Genomic DNA, 22,908 nt, shown 5'->3' with positions numbered 1-22,908 from the left:
TAAATATTACAATTGTGGACATTAATCAACATTATGAGTCAATATTATGAGATAGTAAGTCAAGGTTCTGAATTTTTAAGTTACTAGCTCATCATTTAGATTTACCATCTAAAAGCTTGACATAAATCTGAAAATGTTGATAACATTTTGACTAAAAAAAATACCATTGTGTGGACAATCTGTTAAAATAATGTATGCAGTAGTGTATCTAAATGTGTCACATTGTAATAATCCAATAATCCACAGTGTATCACCCTCCTATACTATGTTTACTATTAAATTAAAAAAAATACCATTTCAGTGTAATGTTGCCATAGTAGTGGCTCAGGGAAGTCAGGTCATAAGATAATAAGCGTGACGACGACGTCCAGAACGTGGGAGCTGTTGCCGAACGTGGCCAACGGGTTGCAGCACTGGCTTCACTGTGTGATCCCGTCAAACACAACCAACACAGCCAACATGGCGGACTGGGGTGAGAAACTAAGTTGGGAAGGATAGCTATCTGTACATCATCCGCTATTCACAGTGTTTGTTTTGCAAGCAAAACACTCCGTTATTGTCAAACTCACTCGTTAGATGTGGATTGGCCTAACGAATTTGATGTTGTCGTTTTTACAGACGCTGAAACCTTCGATGTGGAGGAGCCGATTAAAAAGGCGGCAGTGATGGACAAATGGGAAGGGGAAGACGAAGAAGAAGAAGTTAAGGTAAATTAAACCATATGAGCTGGGATTAAAGCTAGCCTCCGTGTGTCGGGGTAAATGTTTAGTGAGCTGTTCGCTGGACCGGTTGTTGTCAAGCTAATGCAGAGTTTAAGTATCGTCCCCGCTGTGGTGCCATGCTTCAGGCTGCCTGTCAACCCTCCCAGCCCGGGTTAGCCTTTTGCTAGCTAACTCATGTGGCTCCACCAGGCAGTAACGTTAGCAACTTCGGTTTAGCTGTCTTAACAGTTGTGGATTAAACTTGATTCATGGATGCTAATGTTTGTTTTTATTTGGAAGCTGACAATTACCGTTAGTAAAACAATTATTGGATAGCCGTGGACAACGTAAGTTAGCTTGAAGATAACCGGGCCACTTAGCTAACGTTAGCTCCCATATCGGCTTGCGTCTGAAAATGAGCTAGAGTGTTGGGTAACCTCGACGATAGCGTCGTTTATTTAAGTGGTTTGGAGTACTTGTGTGGTTAATGTAGACGGTTATCTCATCATTGTCCAAAGTCTGTTGCATTAACCGATTATAGGTGATTAGCATTTGTGTCCTGTCCTGGATTCCCTTAGCTTGAGTTAACGTTAATGTTCAACATGAGGCGGAGTTAGCTTGCCAACCAACTTTAGCCACAATCAGATGAAACCATTTGGGTTGATGACTCAACTCAAGCCAAGGAGGAGGTCTAGAACGTTCCGGCTTCACAACAGGCGTATAGTAAGGAACTGGTGCACAGTTCATACTGCAATACAAGTGGTTATTAGCTGAATGTTTACATGGTTGATGTCCAGAAACCTCTGATAATTGACCCAGGGAAAGTGCTGGGATAGGCCTCTTCAATTGTTCAGTTTTCTGTCACATATGGTGCAAACTAAAGAAACTGATGATTTCATGTCCTCCATAGTACAAACTGTGGGCTTATTCAGCAAGCAGGGTAAAATGTTTGTGTCCAACCAGGGACCAACACGATTAATTACTGTCCGAAATAAATAAATTTGTAATCCAAAATCGACTATTGTTTTATTTACAAAATTCCCAAATACAACCGCTAGCTGTCAAAGCTCATTGAGTAATGTCTGTGTAGATCTGTGCAAAGTTGAGTTATTTATTCCATTTACAGTTAGTGAGGTATTGTATTTCTCGGATTGGAGAACTGTGTGAGAAAGACCTTTTTAGTTATTGAATAAAGCTAAATGATAGGACATCGTAGGAGTGCAGTACAAACGTTTATTTCCTCATTCAAATAGATACTAAACTTTCCCACTGTTCCAATTTTTGTAATATTAATTGACATTTGTCTCAATTAGTGTTTTTAAACAGTTTGCCTATGTAACCTGCATAATAAAATGGCAACTATCCCACCTTTTTTATTCACAGGACAATTGGGATGATGAGGATGAAGATGGCGAGAAAAAGGCAGAGATGAAAAAAACGGGTACTGGAATGTATTTCATTTCTGCCTGTTTCACAAGAATATAATGCATTGTTTTGTATGTTAGTGGCAACATTTTCTGCTTTTACTGCAAATTCAAATTTTTTATTCCATTATTTAAATTTTTAGAGACAAAGGTTTCTGAGAAAAAAAAGTTGAGTGAGAAGATCAAAGAGAAAGAAAACCGGTTAAAGAAAAAACAACAGGAGCTGAAAAATGAGTTTGAGAAGGAGGTGAGTTTTTTTTGTTTTTATACCCAATATGACATTAACAGTTTTATATATTTCTTAAACTGTCATTTTTTTTTTAAATAATGTTTTAATTTTGACTTTGACATCTGTTATTACAGAAAGATGAGCTCAGTCCTGAAGAACAACTTGCAGAGAAGATGAGAGTGAAGAAATTACAAGAAGACGCAGACTTGGAGCTAGCAAAAGATGCGTTTGGTAAGACATAACACTCCAGATAAAACCAATTCAAATGTGAAAACTCCTTGATCCTGTTTTTATAGCAAAAACCTAGTAGTCTTCCATAATACACACTACATCCCTTTTTGTCTAAATGAAACTGTACAACTACTGCATACCCTTTAGGAGAGTATGTAGTTTTTATATTCATATTCAATGTTTAATTTGGGCTGTAATTCCATCTTTGCTCGATTGCTTCCTCGGTTGCTTTTGACATTTCACATTAGAATCTGCTCATATACTCCCGTTTACCTGTCATGTATGTAGGTTGTGTGTTCAGGACTTCCAAAAAATAAGAGTGATACTCTACAATTTTTTTTAATGAGAATTGGTCACAGGTCCCGATAGAACCGCCACTCTGTCCCGTCCACCATTTGGTGATGCTCGGTATAAACTAGTAGCACACTGGAGGTCCAACATAAGTCCATCTATAAATATGGCTTTGTATCTGACTCTGTATGCCCTTTTCAAAAAGACCTCATACAGTCTTTTTTTTTTTTTTTTTTTATTATTATTAATTTTTTTTTTTTCAGGTGTCAGCAGCACTTCAAACATTGTCGCTGGGATTGACGCCATGAATCCATCTTCTAAAGAAGACTTCACAGAGTTTGAAAAATTGCTGAAAGAAAAGATATCCCACTTTGAAAAATCTGTGCATTATTCAAGTTTCTTGGATTCATTGTTTCGGGAACTCTGTATTTCATGTAAGCCTAGCATATAACAGTTATTTTTTACTGAACAATATTGGTTACTATGCTTATTCCCTGTATTAATACCTTACATTTCAATCAAAGCAGGCCTAACCAATTACTATTTTTTTTTTTTTCTGCCTCCTTACAGTGGAAGTAGATGACTTGAAGAAAGTCAGTAATTCCCTGACAGTCCTACTTAGTGAAAAACAGAAACAAGAAAAAGTGAGTGACTGCATGCTTGTATTTACTCATAGATAAATTCTAATTTGTAGTTTTGTATTCAGAAGGGGGTGCTGTTTATCTAGCACAGTCATCGGGTGTGTGCTCATAGTAGAAATCAACTGTGCTTTGCCCAGTCTGGTAGTTTGGTTTTAAACATTCATGTGGTTTCTTCATTGAATTTAACATTCATATATTTGGTAATGCGAGGACAATATATACCACGCCAATTTACCAGCTGAATAAATCAAGAATTTCTTTAGTTTGTTGCACAGTTGAACCAAAGAATTCTCTGATCAAATTAGTAAGCATTTTTCTAAAGTGACTTTTATTTACCTGTACAGCAAAACAAAGGAAAGAAGAAGAAGAAAGGGGTTGTACCTGGAGGTGGATTCAAAGCACAGCTGAGAGATGACCTTGACTATGCAGAGTTTGATGGTGGCTATGCCCAAGACTATGAGGATTTCATGTGACACTGGCTCCATCGCCACTGCCCTTTTCCCCTCCCAACCCTCAGAAATGCAGCTGTACCTTCTCATGCTGTCCAGTGCCATCCTGGAAAATCTGAACTATGTGTTGCCCCCTTCATTTTGCTTCAATGACCAGAAGGACTTTACCAGGGAGCATCCAGTCTCACCAACTCTTTATGTTCAGACATATGGAATTGCCTTTTCTCTGTATCATTCAGCCTCGACTCACACACACATTATCTGTTGGGTGACCCAGCTTCAAAGGAGAATACATTGTAACTGCTGTTGTCTGAGTTTTGCAGGGCTTATTTTTTAAGTGTTGCTCCTGTCAAAATGGCAGACACAGTATTGCAGTTATAAGTTAAGTGACATAGAAACACAAGGTTCTATGCAAATTCTTTAACCAGATTGTCATGTATATTATAGTTCTCGCTTACCTGTCGATAGTTATCTTACAGGAAAGTATATAGTATCTATAACTTTGGTTGCCAAATTCAGAACAATTCTTTTAAATTATTCATCTTTATCGCTGGAAAAGTTGCATTCTTGGTGATTTTGAGACTAACGCAACGTGTAAGAAGTAGTTGTAATTTTACAGAGAGCACATGACATTCAATGTAAGATAAAAGGGATAGTCAAGAATAATACATGTACAACCTCACAGCCATTCTCTTGAGACATCTCTGGAATATCCTTGAAAATATGGAGCAAAGAGTACTTATGGGTATTATAGGTATTTTTTGTGCACGACAAATGAAATTTACTAATTTGATTTCTACTAATGCAGAAAATGTATGGATCAGACAAGTGGGTTAACTTGCTACAACTGGTCTCCTAATCATTGCTTCTGCAGGCTTGTATCAAGTGTGATGAGGAGCGGGGGCTTATGGGCCGTATGCCACCATGTCTTCATATGGGCTACAGTTAGTTGAAAGGGGCTTATTTCTCCTTTTCTTTTCGAGCAATTGACCAGTTTCATGTTACGTGGACAGTTGGATACACACAATGTGGAAGATACAGCATCTGCAGTGTTTTATAAGCATCTAATTTAATAAATCACTGGACAAAAGGATAAGTTGTGTTTCTGTTCTTGTTTACAACATCAATGAAAGAAACTTAAATGCAATAACCCCCTGATTACAAATTTAAGGCATATGTAATAAATACTCTATTTACAGTTTCAAGTAAATATTTACCACAGTACAGATAAAAATGTAAGGTAAAAATGCAAATATTTATCCTATTAGAAATAGGCCTAGCTTTGTTTAGTTATGTATTCACTTAATTTGAAAGAAACGTCTATAAAATGTTTATCAAAACATGGTTAACCCTATCCACTCTGATCTCCATTGCAGGTGATGATTTTCTCTCCACGTACTGCCTTCCTTCAGTGTTTAGATTGTGGCTTTTGCGCGTCGTCCTGAAGGATTTCTGGTGCTACGTCTACGGCTGCTGCGGGGTGCATTGGCCCTCTGCCGGCGTCTGTTTTGCTTGCCTTCTCTCACAGCGCTCGTTATGGTCTGACCTTGAGAACGCTGCAGGGCCTGGAAGGCACTCTGGCGTGTCACCTCACGATCTCCACAGGTGAACGTCAGTGCGACGCCCTCGTTGCTTTTCATGACACGAGATGTACCATCAGAAGTGCCGTCAAAGCAACGTCCAAGTGCAATCTCTTTGGCTGTGCGGGGATCCTGGTCTGTCACCGTATAAATTCCGTAGTTGTGGCCCAGGGGGTCAAGAGGTGCTAGCATGGTGAATTCATTGGTGTCATTGTTTACAGCTAGGGGCAGATGGTTGACCAGATACTCCTGAAGCATTGTATTGACCTGATCTCTCTTACAGCTTCCTTGTGGAATCACTTTCAACAAGGTCCGATCTACACGTTCCTGATCATACAGCATCCCACTGCACTTGAACTCCAGGCACACAGCTGAAATTGTTGCCTGGTCCATGTCACGGATGCTGCGAGTGTCCCGGAGACCATACAGCTGTCCTACCGTCTTTGGGTGGGTGCCACCCATGTTGCGGGAGCGCACATTGATCTCATGTGGGCTGTTGATTTTGACTTTGATGTAGCAGGCCCGGTATTCCATGGGCTTGGGCCACCAGCTCAGGTAGTCCTCTGTCCAGCTCATTGGGTCATCTTCATTAAAAGACACTGTGTTGTAATCGTAGCGGTCTCCTTCTACTCTTGAGAAGCGAAAGTGTGCCGCACTGAACGGGGCCTCCTCACATTCTTTCAACTTCTCAAATGCGTACACTGGTCCGTTGCTTTCCTCAGCTGTGTTGGGACTTGGTTTTGCCACATTGATGCTGAATGCAGTCGTCTTCACTCTTGGGTCCTCATGGTCAGTCCGCCTGTAGTTAAGCTTTCCCAGGTAAGGCTGGGGCACTCCAATGAGATTGGGATTGAGTTTGGGAGCAGAAGAGACAGCCTCCAGCTCCTCTCCTCCAAGGTTAGCCATGACATAGGCAGAGTAAGCATCAGCTTTTTCTTCATCGCAGAAGGCAGGAAGACAGGCACCATTGGGGCCAGTGATGACACTATCGAATCGACCCCAGGCACGTGGGTTACTGGAGTAGCCAGCTGTGGGCTCCATGTTTATAAGACTCACCACTACTCCCTCCACTTGCTCACTGGGCATGAAGCGTTCACTGCGAAAGGCCCTCACTTTCACATAACACCTGCGGTTCTCTGGGACGTCCAAGTTAAAAAGACGTCTCTCTCTGATCTCCATGTTGCCAATCAGAAAGGTTCTCTCCTCCCTTTTACCTCTTCTTTTCTTCTCCACCTGTAGACTTCCTTCCTCCTCCCACAGGCCAGTATCAGGGTTCAGTGACCACAGCTTCATGGTGTTGAGGTGCTCAGACATCTTCACCTGGGCAGAATCCAGGAACACCTTCACTTCGCCTGCGTTTAGGGGCTCATTGTTTTCCTCACCCCTAAAGTCAACTGAGAACATCCCGTAGGTTCTCAGTGGCAAGGTATCCCCTTCATCTCCTACAAAGTTGAGATCACTTTGAGCTGCAGCAGCTGTCGAGATGTCTCTGGGGTCAAGGAACGTTACGCTAGCATTTACATTACCAGTGAAGACTTCTCCTTTTTCCGTATAAAAGGCATAGGGAGGAATCTGGATTTGAACCATTGCCTCCTGGCCCTCTACTTCCCCAAGCTCCAGAGTGTTGATTTCTGTAGAGCTGATGGTCACAGGGGCTTTCTTTCTTAGAAGTTTGATCTCATGGTAAACAGCCCCTCCTTTGTTATTAAATGGAAGTACCTTTGTGGTGTTGACAAATTTCTGCAAGTTGTCCACAAAAGTCAGGACTAGTCTCTCTGTATCTGGAGGAACCTGGATGGAGAATGTACCTTTGTACCCTGTGCGGCTGATTCGGACTCCATTCATAAAGACATGGCCAAATCTCATTGGCTCACCATTGTCTGCAGCAATGGCCCTACCGTGCACAATAGCCTTGGTGTCCACACATTTCTGGCAGCCACACTCAGTCACCACCATGGTGGGCAGTTGGTAGCTCTGGCATGTAAGCTGCCTCTCCTCCATCTTTTTGACACCACAGCAGTAAGCCAATTTGTCTTTGCACCTGATGCCATTGTCCAGTTGTCCAGCACATGAGCTTGAGGGGCACTTGCCCACATCGTAGTAGAAGGAGTCTGTGCTGTTTTGGTAGCAGTCATGTGGAAGACGGATGAGATGGGATTCAGGCTTGGGATTACATGAATGTTCATCTCTACCTGTGTAAGAGATGTTGAAATCAAAATGTTGATTTAGTTTGATCATACTGCCATCTTTCTGAAGTAACATACAGTATGAACTCTATTGATATTACTCTACTCAATGCTTACAAAGTCTGTTTATTAATATTCCTGTATATTTAATATTAATTTATTGACAACACACCTACGACTTTCAGTGTAGCTGGTTTGGTCTTAATAGCCCCAGAGGGACCAGTTGCTCTGCAGTAGTACTCCCCAGTCTGATCAGCACGCAGATTTTTTAGGACCAAGATGCTCTCAGACTGCTTTTCCAGGAGACTGTTGTTATGAAACCTTTTGGTTCACACAGAAGGAAAAAGGAGCAAAGTAATTTAATATACCTTATTATTCATACATTAAATGCATCTATGTGACTCAATATCATTTGTACACTAATTTCACTATTACAAGTCCTACCATTGGTACTTGTCCGGTTGTGGTGTTCCTGCCACTTTGCAGCAGAAGGCAGCAGCTTGTCCCTCCCTCCTGGCCTTGCTCTCAGGGTTGCTCAACACATAAAGCCTCTCTGACAAATCACAATTGGGGATAAAATAACCATTAGCTTCCTTACATGCTTATCAAACTTGTCAGTAACATGCAGCTCAAAACAAACTTTTGGTGAACTGCAATCAAATATTTTGGTTTAAATCCACCGGCATCCACTGTACCTGTTCTTTTCAGCTGGACACTGAGGACAGAGGTACGTTCAGCACTGTGGGGCACAACAACGCTATGGGTGGCGTGACCCTGCAGGCTGACTGTCAGGGTGGTGTTGCCATCAGGGCAGATACCAGGGATGCGGAAATGGCCGTTGTGGTCGGTAAGGGTGAGGACTTTGCCAGAGCGAAGGATGATAGCCCCCTCAGCAGTGAGACCCCCAGCACCACGAACAGAACCCAGCAGAATGTGTTCTTCACACATGCATACGTCACACTCAGCATTCGCCTTCCCCATTACACAGTGCAGGGAGCAATCTAAAGAGTAGAATAATACAAAGATAGCCATTTTGTGAAAACTGTGTCTCCCAGATCTGACGAGTAAAAAGAGAATAGCAGGAGAAGGGTATGTCTGACTAAACCAGGGCAAGCTCACATGTTTTTGGGCACTCCGGTCCATTGCATGCTTTCCCTTCCACTTGAGGCCCACTGCAAGGCATTGAGCGAGACTGGCAGTGCCTAGTGCGCAGTTGGGCCCCCACCTGACCACAGAGTGCAGGGCATGGGCTCCAGTCTGACCATGGACCCCAGTTACCCTGAATATTTACACTGTTATCTGTTGAAAAAGAGAGCGCAAAGGACAGTCAAAAAAACACCTGAAATTCATCAGCAAAGAGGTCCTCTTTTTTTTGCAAGTATATCACCAGCAAAGTTATAAGTCAGGCCTATGAGGTACAAGACTCGTAAATGGTCTTGATTTTATTAAGACTGAATGAATATTAAAGGTGTTACTAGATTGAACCTTTGGGACACAAGAAACGGACTGCGTAGTTGGAGCAGTTGCGTCCAGGACCCTGCTCCTCATTGAGGCACCAGAAGCCCACAGTGGGGTCAGCATGGACCGTCTCCCCAGTTTCACGAGCTGGGACCCATTCAGTGGTTCTGGCTTCGATTGCCCGGGGATTCTCACACACTCGAGCACGGTAGTAGAAGCGAATGGCATCCAGCTGCTCATAGTCTCCGCGACCTTCAGGGTGATCAACATTGAACCACGTGGTCCACTCATGGTTGTCTGGACAGAGTATAGAAACCTGTTAGGAATATGACTCAAACCACCAAAAAAAAAAAAGGCCTTATTATAGTTATGACTACATATTTGGTTAAAAGTCACCATCAGAGTGGTACACAGCAGGGGATGACTCTTTGTTGTCTCTTCTCCATGATCCTGCAAGAGACAAAGCCAAACTTAACATAACTGCCAGTCTTGATACTGATTGAGAAAACTTGGTCAGGGTGACAGAAAAATTCAGTGGGGGGCAACATTGATTTAGAAAACATGACTGCCCACAAACAGTTTGAGTATACAAATAGGAACATACGTTTAGCTGCAGGCCAATGTTTTTAGGATAAACGACTAAATCTTACGTTTTCATTTTCCTTTGATTGTACATTGTTTTATCAGCCTGCCTCTCTTATTATTTTCCAACATTGTATTGTAATGCACAACTGTGTCCGTGCTTTGATGTGTATTTTCACATTTGCAAATGTGCCCATCTGTTATTTAAAATGTGTGTACCTTTATAGGAAGGGTGTTGTGATTGTCAATATCTATGTGCCAATAACAAGACTGGATATTGGTGATTGACCCACCTTGAGCAGAAACAACAGTGGCTGTGGTGATTCCCAGGATGAGAAAAAGAAGACGCCTCACCAACATTCTCACACGCTGCCACTACGTCTGACCCTTGAACTTTCACCTCTCCTAATGTGAGTTTCACACCAGAAACTCCAAAGAAGTCTAGCAGCACAACCTCACTGGTGGGAAAATGAAGAAACAAAATGGACTGCCATTCTAGTTCTTTTAGTAACACAACACATACATGTAGATATGAGTCAATTAAACAGTTATGTTATGTAAAAAAACTATGTACATAAATTGAGTTTAGTGAGTGAATGAAACAATAGTTCACATCTGGAACAAAAATGTTTCTTTATGGATAGATTCCACAATCTTTGTCTATTTGGGTGAAAAACATGGCTGGACAGAAACCCCCCCACTCAGATTACACATCTGTGTTAGCCATAACTATTTCTGCATCCACTGACGAAACACTGGATACACAATCCAAACGCCCCACACACAAGGTTGGCAGTTGAAAAAGATTTTCTTTTTAAAATCACTGGTGAAGTTGTACTTATTTGTCCCCTTTGCATTTAAATTGAAAAGAACAGGAAGGATATTGAATAAATAAGTATGTTGTGGGTTATTACAATAAAAGCTTTTAGCAGATATAGTTACCAACACTAATCTGAAGTAAAGACTGATCTATTGAACATGATTCAAATTACAAAAATATTCAAATTACAAGCTCTTTTCAGTTGTTGTAAATTATTTCCGATGTAAAACACAAAATCAGAGGACTTTTTTCTGATTACATTTTTAATCATGTACATAATAAGTTGCATTTAGATTGTGCACATGGTTAGCAGACTGATATGGACAACTTATTTAATAATCTGTTTCTGTCTTACCTTGTTGTTGAGTGCAGTGAGCTCCTGGCTTCAAGTTCAGATTTTTGTAGAGGAATGTTCTTTACTCTTTCTTTATATTTCTCTCACACATCTCTCTCCTTCTCCTCTGTTGTTCACTCTGGTTTAACTCACTTCTTCACTGTCTCTTTATACCTCTCTAGCACCCCTCCCTCCTCTCTCAGCAGTGCGCCACAGTGTCTTTTGATTACACCATTATCCGTATAATTTATCACCTTCATTGTACAACCATGACACCCAATGGTTATTAGATAGTGCTTTGTATGAAAGAAGGGCAGTCAGGGGGTCTGAGTAACAAATGCTGGTGTTAATAAATCGACCCTCCCCATGTCCAAGATCAATGGTGATTGGGACAAACTGGGCATTTGTCTGGATTCTCACATTTCTGTGTAACTGTTCAGTGTAACAAACCATCTGGTGCGTCAGTTTACTCAGTCTGTACTTTGCATGCAGAATGTACAGACTGATAAAAAAGGTGATCCAGTATGTGATACTAATTGTATAATGGTTTAGTGAAGGTAATTATTTCAGATAAAACTAGATTAAAAAAAAAGTGTACATTTGATTCTTGATTAAACTGTCTTGCCATACTGTCACACGTTTTGGAAATATTAGGTATGTTGACATTTGTGGCATCAAATCACAACTTCTAGTTTAGACCATCTGTAATAGCAAGAGGACTGGTTTTGTAATTTATTAAATTTATTGCACTCTGCAATCACACAGCCTATTTTGTCTACTGGATCGATATTCTAGAGAAAGAGACCCGTGGTGGAAGAAGTATTCAGATCTTTTACTTAAAGGTGCTCTAAGCGATTTTGGGTGACGTTACTTCTTGTTGACGTTCAAAGTATTTTCAAACAAAACGAAGACTAGCTCGCTGCTCGCTCCTCCCTCCTCCCCATCCCCATCCCCCAAAAAAAAATCCAGGTGCTGTACCAAAAAAAAGTACCAAAAATACTCATTTTGCAGAATGGCCCATTTCAGAATAATATATATATTATATATTACTGGATTATAATTAAATGTTTAGTGATCACTTTAATTTTGTAGCTGGTAAGGAGGGAGCTAATTTTATTTAATGTATATACTGCAGTGTACCTTTTCCAGTAATAGTATATCATAATTTATTAGTGGATTTATATTTTGTATTAATTATTGGAAACTGTAAAGTCACTAAAGCTATCAAATAAATGTAGTGGAGTAAAAAGTACTAATATTTGCCTCTGAACTGTAATGGAGTAGAAATATAAAGTAGCATGAAATGGAAATACTTGGGTAAAGTACTTTAAAGTACTGAAGTACTGAAACTGAACGAGGATGTGGAGCAGCAGATTCTAAAAATACACCTGTGTTGGTCATGTCTGTTAGAGATCCTGTAAAGTCGTCACTATCTGTTGTTTTTCCACACAGCACTTATTAGCTGACCTCACCCTGTCAATTACAAGGCAGAGAAGACCTAACAGAGGAAGAACATAACCTGGTCCTGCACCTCAGTCTTCATTCAGTTCTTAGGACAGTTGAGGGAACAAATGACTGGTGTCTACTGCAAAGGTTACATAAAGTGCTGTGCTTGTAGTGCATGGATACTACTTTACATGAAGACAGTGTTCTCCTCAGAGGAAAAACATTTCTGTTCAACAAGCACAACCTCTCTTCATGTTTACGTCCACCAATTACTGTATTTCCTCAGCTGAGGTGGTTTGCTTTGGTGTGGTGTGAGGAAATGTCAGTGCGGTAAAATCAGGAGGCAGTTAACGGAGGACCAAAGCTCCTAAATTCAGTCAATTTTTTCTGGACAGGAGAAGAAGGACTGATGGAAAAAACACCTACTTACATAGCTGTTTTCATATTGCATGCTTGTCTTGGGAGACTGAAGTCGCACAAAAGTGTGTCGTCCTCAGTAAAACAGGTATTCTACACTTATTCTTACTAAGTGAATTGTTTGTAAAACTCATTAATATTGCCAATGTTAATATAGATCATATATTTATCCACTAGCCTACGTTGCATAAACTCCAGATGCAGGTTCTTTCCATGTCTCATCACTTTCAGAGTGGACAGTTAGTGAGGACAACTTAACAGCACTTTTTAGGTCCTCAAAGGAGTTTATATCTTAATCTTTACCAGAGGTGCTGGGTGATGATGTGAGGATAGGAAACTGAGACAAGTGAGAGATTGGACACACAAACACACAAAGTTTGGTCGCCAGGCAACAGGAAAAGACACGGCCTGCTTTCTTACAAACTGGATGCAAGACAGGTAAATCACGTTGGGCAAAGTCTGCGTAATAAGACCGGCGATTTTTAATTAATTTCCTTTTTTTGGTATATGCGTTAAACAAGCTGCACTATGTCCTGCAGACAGTGTAGGTTTGCCTGACATCAGGCTGGTATTCACTCAACCTCTAGCAACATCTGTCATCAACAGTAAATACTTACTTTACAGTAAACACTTTATATGACAAACCAAAAGATGTTTCATTGGTTTGTTTAGTTCATACGAAACTCATTTACAGCAGTGTTATGACGTGATGGAAAGTCATTTCATAGATTTATGTGCTTAAGTACAGTGTTTAGGTACTTGTAATTTCTGCTTCTTTTACTTCCACTCCACATATTGTACTTTTCACACTGCTGCATTTATCTGACAGTTATAGTTACTGGTTACTTTTCAGATTAAGATTTTACATATAAAACATGACCATCATGTAAAATGTGATGGATTGTCATAGATTACACTACCCAAAAATATATACAGTAAAGTAGTTGAAAAATAAACAATCTGACCATCTCCAACATGTAAATGTTGCTACATGTCAGGGGTGATTCTAGGATCAGACCTTTAAGGGGGGCTCAGCACCTAATGAGAATCTGCCCTCTGTCACTAACAGACAAGTTCGCAAACTCTAACTTGAACTTTTATTTTTTATTATTTGTTTTTTATTATTATAATTTTTAGGAGGGCTGAAATGAAATTTAATAGGGCTTGAGCCCCCCTAAAAAGGGTCTAAAATAAAATATATAATAATACAACACTGACGAGGGACATTCGGCTGCATTTATGATATTTTAAATAGACAACATTGTGTTGACAAAACTGTATTTTTACTTACTGTAAGTTTTACAATGTAGTACTTTTACTTGATATGCTATAACTACTTTTACTTAAGTAAGGGATGTTAATACTTCTTTCACCACTGGCATTTATGTCTTCCTCAATTAAGCACTAATTTACAATATATAGGTGCTTAAATGAGTTGCCATTCAGGTATGAATACTGGCATAGTACTGTCATAAGAATAATTCCTTTAACAGAGTACACATTCCTGTAATGTTTGTGGTTGACACAGCAAAGTATTTTATCACCAGTGGGGGATACCTGCCAATCACATTTAAGGGGGAGGCGGGCTGCGTTCTTTCATGATGATACATATGTAGTTTCTTATTGGCGGCTCTACGCCATTGTTATGTGAGTTTAGAACAAAAACAAATATAAAAGCAACATCCTGACCTGACACGCCATCAATTACCAAGCTGGAGTCAATCCCAGGAGAGAGGCGGTAAAGCCAGAAACAGAGTTTAGACGACAACAAATAATGCTGAACTACAACCACCACGAGATACCATCACACCAGCCCATGTCTGCTGGAGCCAGAAGGCAGAATAGGTCACACCAGCACAGTTTAACAAGATACCTGCAAGAGTTTCAGGGTTTTTGTTAAATTAAATCAACCTGCCATTATTCAAATGATGCAAGCAACATTACTTTTAAACTTATATCAGATACAGCCTTTGGTCATTAATAATTAAGATTAATAATACACAATATATTCAACAAATAAATTATTATGTATAATTTTAGGTTAAGACCAGATTGAATTTACATGCTACCCAGCAGTATACAACATAATTAAAATGGCCAGCTGCAACATTAAAGTAATGCACACATTTATGCATCAATAATTATTATTCTGAAATGGGCCACTCTGCATAATAAATATACTTTTAGTATATTTTGATTTAGATGATAATACTACTCTCTTCACACTATATTATACATATTTCAATTTGCTGATGAATAATGCTATCTTAGCTAGCTCAGTTTAAGTTTAACAACAATCTGCCAGTGTTGGAATACAGCTTAAGATTTTTCTCACGGGGCTCTCTGTGATCCAAACCAATTTCATTCTCAACAAGAGAACCTCCTGGCAATGGAGGTGGCCTGTTTTCATCAGAGATGTAATTCTTGTACACTGAAAAATGAAGTTCTCCCCCTGTTGAACCTACCTAAAGGAAGTAGAGGGGGCTCTCTCTCTCCCTCTGTGTGAGGCCGGGCCCCTAATGACAGTAGCAGAAGTTGCTCTGCATACTTTCACTGGTAGAGTCATTAAAGTGACCAACACCAACCCCCCAGTGCTCTCTGCCTAACCTCTAGATGTCTCCTCTCTGTCCTGAACACATTTCATGAAGCTCATTCTCTGTTTCAGCTACAGGAGTCTTCTCTGTTTAGCCAGAGTAGTCACCATTACTCTGGATACTGTATGCCCTTTGTATTTCTGCTCCATAGCTGTACAGGTTAAAGGATAGGTTCACATTTTTCAAGTCTGTCTTAAGAAAATGTTCAAGAGTTATTAGTCACACAGCTAATATGAGACTTCAGTTTGAGTTTGACAAATCGAGTGATCATCTTCCAATGCCTAGTATGAAAATTTCCCATTTGTGTTATTCTTTTTATTCTCTAAAGACTCAAAGGATTTGGTAAACTCAGCCTCATATTACTTTCAACTAAACTGTATAATATATTTTTTGCAAAGAATGACGACTGTGGATTTAGTCTGCCATCTCTTTCTAGGAAGGGATCACTTTAGGGCTAGAAAGGAGGAACCATTGTGACAACCAAAAACTCTTTTAATGTATATGTGTGTATTATAATAAGATAGGATTGAAAAAATATAAAAATGCAACTAATGATTATTTTCATTATCAGTTAATCTGGAAATTAGTTTCTGTAATAATCAATCACTAAGTCTATAAAATGTCAAAGAAAAGTAATAAATGCACAGTATAGATTCCTAGAGCCCAAAGCCATTTACATTTGTTTTGTTTTGTCCGACACACCATCAAAAACCAACAAGTCCTCCAAACCATATGATATAGGTTGTTTATTACTACCCTCTAATACATCCTGCTGGAATGTTTCATAAATGAGCACCCTTAGCAGGACATAGGACCCGCAGGAGCGTTTTCTGTCCTCACATCTAAACCAGAGAATGTCATGGAACAGTCACAGCTTGGTTATGTTTAGGCACCAAAACCACTTAGTGAAGTTTATAAAAAGATTATGGTTAGGGTCAAACTTTGTTCATCTCTTACGTTACTTCACTTCCGGTTACGCACATGACGCAGAACATGACGTAGAGAAAACAGCCAAACCTCACATTGGAGAAGCAACAAATTGGCGATAAATGTTCTGTCAAATGATTGATTGATTGATTGATTGATTGATTGATTGATTGATTGATTGATTAATTAATCAAATAATCATTTCAGATCTAAAATGTGTTAACTTATTCTTTAACTTGAGAACAGCAAGTTTTCTTATTCATGTTTTAAACATAATATCATCTACTGATAGAGTGTGCTTTGGATCAAAGTAACACGTTTTATAACATAGCCAACCTAATAAGTTTTGATTTATTTATTACTCACAGTCAAAGCCAGTAAAATATAATTTGTTGTCTGCATCTCAAATGTTATTGGAGATTAAAGATGGAGCACTTTTTGTCTGGGACAGAGGTGCTTATTTAAAGTATTAGTGGATAAACCACAGAGGAAGTCTGCAACACAAAAACATCTGATGATTCAAATGTTTCCGGTTCCACAACTTTTGTACCTTGACACTCAGCCTGAAGGCTGAAGGGATTTGAATTTATCACCAAAGATGCCTGTGCAAGCCTTCTACAAAAAACAGCTTGGTACTAGTAAACTTTAGCTAGGTAGTGCATTACAAATTTTAGGTCATTAGGTGAATTAAAAGCACAGCCAGCTTCTTTGGGTAAAGTTGGTCCACAAAAGTTGGACAAAGAGAGGTAATACGTCACTTTTCTCACTTTGGGTACTCTGTCAGGCTAAGCAATTACCAACAGCTACAGGGAAAGTGTTATGTAGTTCCAATTTAAACACAAAAATAAGGACAATATAAATTATTACTAGCACACTTGCCATCCCCTCAGTACTGTCAATCTTCCTGATGAAATTCAGTAAAGGAAGTTAAAGGAGAATTCCGGTCGATTTCAACACGTAGCTCTGTTGTTTGTAAATTTGGAGTGCTGTCAGTAGCGAGAAAAATGGAAACAATCGGTGTTGCCTACACCGTTGTCACTACCCGATGTGAGTTGAGTGCAGATGTGAGTTGCGCATGGTCGGATTTAAACGGTTTACGGCATAATGTGTCATACTGAAATCCATAAAATAATAAACTTTTCTCATTACAAACAATAACAGAAGATGGAAATCATTTCATCTTCTGTTATTGTTTGTCAATCTGTTATTATTGACAATCAGATAGCTAAAAACATTTTAGCTATCTGATTGTTTCATTGCTAACGTTAGTTCAAAACGCCGTTCAAGTGACAGCCTTTGTTACGTTTGATTGCTAACTTGTAGCCAGCATTTTTATTGTAATTCAATCTTAGGTAGGCCTACTTTATTGTAAGTATTTTATAATAAGTGCCTACCCGTGTGAAGTGATTCCTTCCGAAAGAACACAGTGAATCTGACTGTAAAAATATTTTCAAAAATGAAGTGCTGTAGTACAACTAGCAGGAGACAAGTTATAATTGAGGTAAGTTTGGAGACACTACCTTATTTAATCATTAAATTAATAAATATTTTTGTATCTATTTTCGGTGTTGTACTTTGTAGACGGTCCCTAAGCACTTGTTTTGCCATCTCAACACCGGAACCAAACAGAGCTGAATTAGCACAACTTTTATGTATTTCTTTCACATCTACTGCAGTCAGATTCACTGTGTTTACTCGGAAGGAATCACTTCACGTAGGTAGGCACTTGTAATGACATTTTGAACAAAATTTGCCCGGTTTCAGCCTCCTGGGTGCAAACTATAGCAGGAGGATAACACAGTGTAGGCAACACTGATACTGACAGCACTCCAAATTTACAAATAACAGAGCTACGTGTTGAAATCGACTGGAATTCTCCTTTAAGCTACAAAATAAATGAACAAAAATACATTTCATCTTAAACCTGCAATGTTAATAGAACATTGCCAAATCAATTTACAAGGTGAAAATATGTCAAACAGTTGCTTATTTACATCCAGCAGTTACAGAGCAACATTATCATTAATTTACAGTGTTTTTGATGAATGTAAGTCCAATGTTCACTCTCTTTTAGCTCTGTTTTTGGACTCTACCAATTCCTGAGAGAAATATCTGGCTCTTTAGCTGCTAAATGCTCCATTATGTTCACCAGCTAGACATTAACTGTAGGAAGTTATTTGTGTAGGAGATGATAAAGATGATAAAACACAATTAGATGATCATGAAATGTCCTCTAGTGACACACTTGTGGTAGTGTTTGGGGATGGAAAAAGCAGGTTTATCTCACACATAACTGATTTGGCATTTGTGCAAAAGCTAAACAACACTGTTTATCTAACAAATCCCTGATGATCCATAAAAACAGGAGAGAGTGAACACCTGCAGGATGTAAGACCAGACCCATTATCACCACCTAACATGACCTAATTCCAAACCTATTTCCACTTACATGACTGCAAAAATACTGCACGTTAACCTGGCTACAAGCAGAGAGGGAGAGGACATGCATTTTTCTGCTGACACATTATAGAGAGCACTTGTAAAGGTTAAAGCACTTCCTTCTTGTTTTCTGGCCAGCTCCAGCTCAGTAAAGCATGAAGACGTGCAGAATTAAGGGCTAGATTAGAAACATGTGGGGCTGACCTGGAAGATGGATGATATGTGCTCAACGAGGTCGTCCATTTTCTTCCTGGATCGAGGTTTAGTGACCTCTGGAGACCCTAGTACTAAGGAGGAGGATATAGGGGAGGAAAAACAGAAAATTCTCTGTTAAAAAAAAAAATGCCTTAAATACATCTCAGTTTCATGTCTGCAAACAAAAATCCAGCAGTTACAGAGCAACATTATCATTAATTTACAGTTGTGTTTTTGATAACCTGAATGTAAGTCCATTTATTTATTTTCTTTACAGGGGATAAAATTCACGTGGAATAACAATAGGAAGAATTACAAACTTTGATCCAGATCATGAAGGAGAACATTTATGTGAAGATAATCAGTTATTCATGCTTTCGGTCCCACGATAAAAGACAGGAAACTCAACAGAAAGTTCTTGTGAGATCCAGGCAAGAAAGACAGGAAAATTATCCGTATGAAAGCTTTGAGAAAATATTAAAAACCTGACTCATGCACTGCATGATCAGTGTAGCTTCATGTCGCTCTGTCTGGCTTATGTCCTGTCTTAATTTACATCTCTTTTTTTACATATACAAGTATATACTGATTTATTGACCTTTCCTGCTTTCTGTGCTGCTTGGCAACAAAGTTGCCTCTTTGGCTGCATTCTATCTGACAAAACACCTTGTTGGCTCTGATGGGATATGCTCTATAGGATGAGGAACAGGAAAACAATAATGGGAAAAAACATATCTGTTCCATGCTGGATCATATTTGATCTTTGTGTTGTTTGTTGAAAGTAATAATCTTCCCTGAAGCACCACCATCAGGTCACATTTCTCAATTAGTCCAATATTTTGTTTTAAATTAAAGCATGCTAACACACTAAAGACAGTAAACACTACACCTGTTTTATATCACCATGTTAACATTGCAAGTTCAAGCATGTTAGCGTGCTGATGCTAGCATTGTATTGCTAGCAAGTACAGTCCACAGCTGGCATGGCTGTAGACTCTTATAGCCTACAGTACAGTATTTCAGCGTTGCATAATGAGGAAAACTGTTGCAGGTTGTAAAACAGAGAAAAAAACAGTTCTAGCCAAGAACAACAGAGGACTAAGCCTCTGAGCCTGAGCTCTGTGAGTACAGAGTTAGCCAGTTATACTGACAGTAAATGTTGCTTCTTCAGTGGACTTTGGGCATTTATGCTAATCAAACTTACAATACCCATCAACGCCATGTCAGAATGTTATTGAAAGTGTAAACAGCAACATCAAAAGGCTGTGGAGTTGGGTGGAAGCAGTGGCGGTTCTAGACCATTTCAAATGGAGAAGCCAGGCTGGGGCCACATGTGATTTTAGGGGCACCAAATATATTAAGCACACATGTTTCATACCACCTACCCTATATAGGTTTGGTTCTACAAAAGACAATAGACATATACCAATAAACACAAGAATACTCATTCAGTGTTAACCTAGGCCTACATTTTTTTCGGTTTCGAGGTCACTGAGTGGAAGGTTTCAGAAACAACACATTACAGCACATTACAAGTAGAAACATGTTTGGAATGTTAATCAACAAACAAACAATGTTGCAAAATTCATGTTCATGCCACAAATTATATTGAGATACAAATCTTATTTTTCTGGAGATAGTCAAAGAAGCACAATCAGCATCCTATATCTGACCAAACTCACACAAAAGTCAATATCTGCTAAACTGAAATGTTAAATAGCCGCAGTTCAATACTGTCTAACCTCAGTTTCTATAAATGTTGCAGCTCAAGGCACTGTAATTCAAAGTAACATTACATTAAAATGGCTTAAGATGGACATACGATATAGTAAATCAACATTACTGACCACAGGAAGCCCTTTCAACCTCATTGGTGAATACAGCAGAACAAATTGCCAGTGCCACACAAAAGGCCCCAGCGACCTCAGTGGGAAAGAGATTGTGCACTCACCTCTGGTGAATGTTTTTTTTCTGAAATGTATGACATCACTGCTACTTATCAAACCAGCCACAGTCACAGTGGAAAACTGATACTCCCAGCCGGACAGTGATTATTATTCACTCTCACAACACAAACAAGAACTCAATCTTAGGTAGGCCTACTTGAGTTTCCCAGAAGTAGTGTGAAGTGTTTTGGACCTGGTAATAGTTAAGTCTGGTGCTTGGCTTTCATCTGTGGAAGTGAGGACATATTTCTTTGCTGATAAAATGTCACACAATTTTCTGCTTGTAATTACTGCGTGAAATTGGCTTATAATTAGGGGTCTTTTGGAAAATTCTAGGCTATAGTACACACTAATCTGCGTGAGCATACATGAAAGATTATCTAAGTGTAGCACAGCACAAATCTCCATTGTATAAACATCAGGTTGTAGAGTCTGTTGTTACGTCCTCTTTGAATCAACATCTGTTTGCAATCTGAGTAACAATCTTGGCTACTGGACGGAGACAGTGTCTGTTATTTAAATTCAGACAAAAAAAATAGTTATAACAAAAGCCTATCTGCTCGGCAGTGACATAGTTTTATCATTTTATGTACATCATGTCGGTGATTTTATCAAGGCAATACGTGAAAAAAATGTTCTTCATGCAGACAAAAACTTTAAACTGAAATATATCTTCACTGTCATCTGCGTGTGTTTGAAAAACATTTAATACTAGTTGTAGTACTGTAGTTTGGCATGTAGGAGGAAGTTATACAACTCTGACATGAGAGGAAGTGGCCTCATTCCTGTGTCCTTTTTCCCAACTCTTTCAAATAATCTATCCTCCAACTGTAAGTCACTGAGCCAAACGAACAACCCAGTACCTAAACCATGCAGTCATCCTTTAGTCATTGTGCGATTTCAGTTGTTAATTCATTCAGCCATTACTTATCTTCTAAATAAGAATTCATAGCAATTTATTTAATCAGTCTGTGATATTGTTTATTCCATTCATTCCAAGATCATTAAAACAGAGTCACTAATGTTTTGGTTAATTGTCAGTGTGTAATGAGGATTGATCGGGTCCGATGTGTAGTTATAGTAGAAATGAATTCATCCATGTCTCTTTGCTTATAATTTGAACAGTAACCATAATTTATTTTAAAGTTCAAGACCTTTCTGTGTAGAGCCAAACTCTAAAAGCTTTCCTTTGCAGCCATGTATACTCTGCAGGCAGGGAACCCTGAAGCTGGGAAAGCCATCAGGCCAAAATGCTTCAACACACACACGCACACATCCTAGTCTATCCACATCAGCAACTTCAGATAGCATGTACGAACAACCAGTACTTCAGATATTTAATGGGAATAGGTTATAATCCCTTTCAAATCACTTTGTGTAGCTGTGTTCAGGCAGCTTCTTTTCCTCAGAAAGCCAAACTAATTTAGCTATTATTGCTGTATTCCTTTTTCTCTCTTTATGCAGGTAATCTACAACACAACTTCTGTAAGTGTATTTTACACGTTGTTCAAAAGTTTCCATCAAGGTCACAAATGGCACTGCTGCTCTCTAGTGGTGGCCTGGGTTTGATCTCCACAACAAAAAGATATGAAAAATGAATCAAGTCTCAGTCAAACATGTAATTAATATTATTGTAATTATTTGCTTACAGTATCAATGGCTTGTCTTCCATACTTGTAGCTGGTAGCTCAGCTGCTCACCAGCTTAATCAGGGAGAGTGGATGCAGGTTTGCCTCATTAGGTCCTTTCTGTAGGGAGGGCCTGGGCAATCCTAAAGTGAAGAACAATAGGTAAGATAGTTCTGATAGATGACATTTTTATAATATTTGGGGTGCTTATTGTAGTGGGTGCACATATATGTATAAATAGTAATGTCAGCAGTAACTGATCTATCCAATTGTAATGATGTTTTGAGAAACTCAGGTGTTACTGTTGCTTGCTCAGAATAGCTCACCCTATAATCATCTGTGCAGGTGGTAGGTTCCAATTAGGGGATGCTGAGTTAAAAAGGGCTTCAG

The 22,908-nt window shown here is 39.2% G+C and overlaps 2 protein-coding genes across 3 annotated transcripts; one reads left to right on the top strand and one right to left on the bottom strand.

Moving 5' to 3' along the window:
- The first annotated feature begins 350 nt into the window (after positions 1-350).
- Positions 351-5,059, top strand: eif3jb (eukaryotic translation initiation factor 3, subunit Jb). The gene is made up of 8 exons (XM_028575797.1): positions 351-472; positions 619-707; positions 2,085-2,142; positions 2,269-2,372; positions 2,489-2,585; positions 3,140-3,310; positions 3,447-3,520; positions 3,862-5,059. The coding sequence occupies exons 1-8, from the start codon at positions 460-462 to the stop codon at positions 3,988-3,990; spliced, it is 735 nt and encodes a 244-aa protein (XP_028431598.1). The 5' UTR covers positions 351-459; the 3' UTR covers positions 3,991-5,059.
- cilp (cartilage intermediate layer protein, nucleotide pyrophosphohydrolase) lies at positions 5,016-22,567 on the bottom strand. Of its 2 annotated transcripts, XM_028575785.1 has the most exons (10): positions 22,540-22,567; positions 18,954-19,036; positions 10,066-10,230; positions 9,587-9,640; positions 9,218-9,487; positions 8,852-9,031; positions 8,428-8,733; positions 8,177-8,285; positions 7,905-8,053; positions 5,016-7,738 (listed from the first exon to the last, which is right to left on the bottom strand). In XM_028575785.1, the coding sequence occupies exons 3-10, from the start codon at positions 10,130-10,132 to the stop codon at positions 5,382-5,384; spliced, it is 3,492 nt and encodes a 1,163-aa protein (XP_028431586.1). In that variant the 5' UTR covers positions 10,133-10,230; positions 18,954-19,036; positions 22,540-22,567; the 3' UTR covers positions 5,016-5,381. The 2 variants fall into 2 exon arrangements, with proteins under 2 accessions (XP_028431586.1, XP_028431578.1); XM_028575777.1 differs by lacking the exons at positions 18,954-19,036; positions 22,540-22,567 and adding an exon at positions 10,948-11,046.
- Between the last annotated feature and the right edge of the window lie 341 nt (positions 22,568-22,908).

Source organism: Perca flavescens, chromosome 1, assembly GCF_004354835.1.
Source record: "Perca flavescens isolate YP-PL-M2 chromosome 1, PFLA_1.0, whole genome shotgun sequence".
NCBI classification, from domain to species: Eukaryota; Metazoa; Chordata; class Actinopteri; order Perciformes; family Percidae; genus Perca; species Perca flavescens.
Note: the sequence above shows the minus strand (reverse complement) of the source record. Positions and strands in the feature narration are given on the sequence as shown.

What these genes read in the sequence shown, in the direction of transcription:
- eif3jb (XM_028575797.1), top strand. An exon ending in AAAATGAGTTTGAGAAGGAG is followed by an intron (nt 2,373 to 2,488) that starts GTGAGTTTTTTT and finishes CTGTTATTACAG; the next exon opens with AAAGATGAGCTCAGTCCTGA. An exon ending in AAAAACAGAAACAAGAAAAA is followed by an intron (nt 3,521 to 3,861) that starts GTGAGTGACTGC and finishes TTACCTGTACAG; the next exon opens with CAAAACAAAGGAAAGAAGAA.
- cilp (XM_028575785.1), bottom strand. Translation starts at nt 10,132, where the DNA reads ATGTTGGTGAGGCGTCTTCTTTTTCTCATCCTGGGAATCACCACAGCC. An exon ending in TGCTGTGTACCACTCTGATG is followed by an intron (nt 9,488 to 9,586) that starts GTGACTTTTAAC and finishes TACTCTGTCCAG; the next exon opens with ACAACCATGAGTGGACCACG. An exon ending in TGTCCAGCTGAAAAGAACAG is followed by an intron (nt 8,286 to 8,427) that starts GTACAGTGGATG and finishes GTGATTTGTCAG; the next exon opens with AGAGGCTTTATGTGTTGAGC.